The sequence below is a fragment of the Aedes albopictus genome, chromosome 3 (assembly GCF_035046485.1).
Source record: "Aedes albopictus strain Foshan chromosome 3, AalbF5, whole genome shotgun sequence".
NCBI classification, from domain to species: Eukaryota; Metazoa; Arthropoda; class Insecta; order Diptera; family Culicidae; genus Aedes; species Aedes albopictus.
In genome coordinates, this window is record NC_085138.1 from 222,306,063 (window position 1) to 222,308,067 (window position 2,005).

Below are 2,005 nucleotides of genomic sequence, written 5' to 3' on the forward strand. Positions count from 1 at the left end.
ATCCGAAACCGGTACGCCCGGTAACAAAATCGAAGACTCTAGTGTCAGCGAATGAACTACAGTGTACAGTGTACAACAACTCCTACGAACTCTATAAGTGCGAAGAATTCAAGAAGAAGAGTGTCAGCGACATATACCCATATAGCCGAGGCGGTAAACGCACGGGTATTCAGCATGACCATGCTGAGGGTGACGGGTTCGATTCCCGGTCGGTCCAGGATCTTTTCGTAAAGGAAATTTCCTTGACTTCCTTGGGCATAGAGTATCTTCGTGCCTGCCACACGATATACGCATGCAAAATGGTCATTGGCAGAGGAAGCTCTCAGTTAAAAACTGTGGAAGTGCTCATAGAACACTAAGCTGAGAAGCAGGCTTTGTCCCAGTGCGGACGTTACGCCAAGAAGAGGAGTGAAGAGGAGAGGAGTGTCAGCGACAAGTACAGCTTGCTTCGGAAGTCTGGTGCTTGTTTCAACTGCCTTAGAAAGGGGCATCGTACCACCGAATGCTCCTCCTCTAGTACGTGCCGGAAGTGCAGCAGGAAGCACCACACGCTCCTGCATCCGGAGGAGAACAAGAAGGAAGATATTGTGCATCCGTCAGCAACGAAGCAGGCAGCAAGTGAAGGCTGTTCCCGAGCTGAGTCCTCAGCTGCCAGTGCCGCTCCGGTTGAGGCAGCAACAAAGAATCAGAACGTCGTTCTGTGTGTGTCATAGGATCGTCCGACAAGGTAGACGCTTTTGACAACCGCTGTAGTGATGGTCAACGGCTATGGCAACGTCTTGCACCCGTGCCGAACCCTCATCGATTCATGCTCCCAGCATCACTTTGTGACGGAACGATTCGCCACGCAGCTGGCGCTCAATAAGCACCGTGCCGACTATCAAGTTAGCGGTTTGAATGGAGGTACAACACGAATCCACAACGTCGTCCGCACGATGGTCAAGTCTCGCGTCACCAGCTACTCGACCGAGCTCGAACTGCTGGTAGCGCCGAAGATCACAAGTGATATGCCGGAGAAATCGATGGATGTGACGAACTGGAACCTCCCAGTCCATGTGGAGCTCGCCGACCCCAACTTCAACAAGCGAGGTCGGATTGATATGTTGCTGGGAGCAGAAATATTCTGGGACCTCATCAACTCGGAAAAAATCACCCTTGCGGAAAACCTTCCTTCGCTCAGAAACACCGAACTAGGATGGGTGATTGGAGGCGTGATTTCGGATCAAATACCCGTCATCGCACGCACATTCTGCAACGTTGTCCAGCGAGACGACCTCGGCGATTTGCTGAAACGATTCTGGGAGATCGAAGGTGCTGAAGATCTACGCCGAAACTCTACTGCGAGTACCGATGAGTGCATCCAGCACTTCCGGAGCACCTTTCTACGAATACCCGATGGAAGGTTCCAAGTCCGACTTCCATTCAACGAAAGAAAGTCAGAACTAGGCGAATCGCTGCAAATGGCTACCCGGCGGTTCCTGATGCTCGAACGTCGCCTGGATCAGAGACCCGAGCTGAAGGCAGAATATTCCGAGTTCATCCACGAGTACGAGCGGCTCGGACACATGTGCGAAATACAGGCCAACCCGAACGAGAAGGTCGGATCATCGTACTTTTTGCCGCACCACTGCGTATTGCGGCCGAGCAGTGCAACGACGAAACTGCGGGTCGTTTTTGACGGTTCCGCAAAAACGTCCACTGGAACCTCCATCAACGACACGCTGAAGATTGGCCCAATCATGCAACACGATGTCACGTGTCGATCCTGCTGAACTTCCGGTGCTATCGGTTCGTCTTCACAGCCGATATACCGAAGATGTTTCGCCAAGTGATGATGCATGCTGAAGATGCACCTTTCCAGCGTATACTATGGCGGGATGATCGATCGAAACCCCTGAAGACTTTTGAATTACGCACGGTGACCTACGGCTTGGCTTCGTCGCCGTTTCACGCCACGATGGCACTCTCCCAGTTGGCCGATGACTCAATGGAGGATTACCCGATA

General features: G+C 52.3%; 1 protein-coding gene across 1 annotated transcript; it reads left to right on the forward strand.

The window, feature by feature from the left end:
- The first annotated feature begins 755 nt into the window (after positions 1-755).
- On the forward strand, positions 756-1,772 carry LOC134290625 (uncharacterized). The gene has a single exon (XM_062857797.1). The coding sequence runs from the start codon at positions 756-758 to the stop codon at positions 1,770-1,772; it is 1,017 nt and encodes a 338-aa protein (XP_062713781.1).
- Positions 1,773-2,005: the final 233 nt, after the last annotated feature.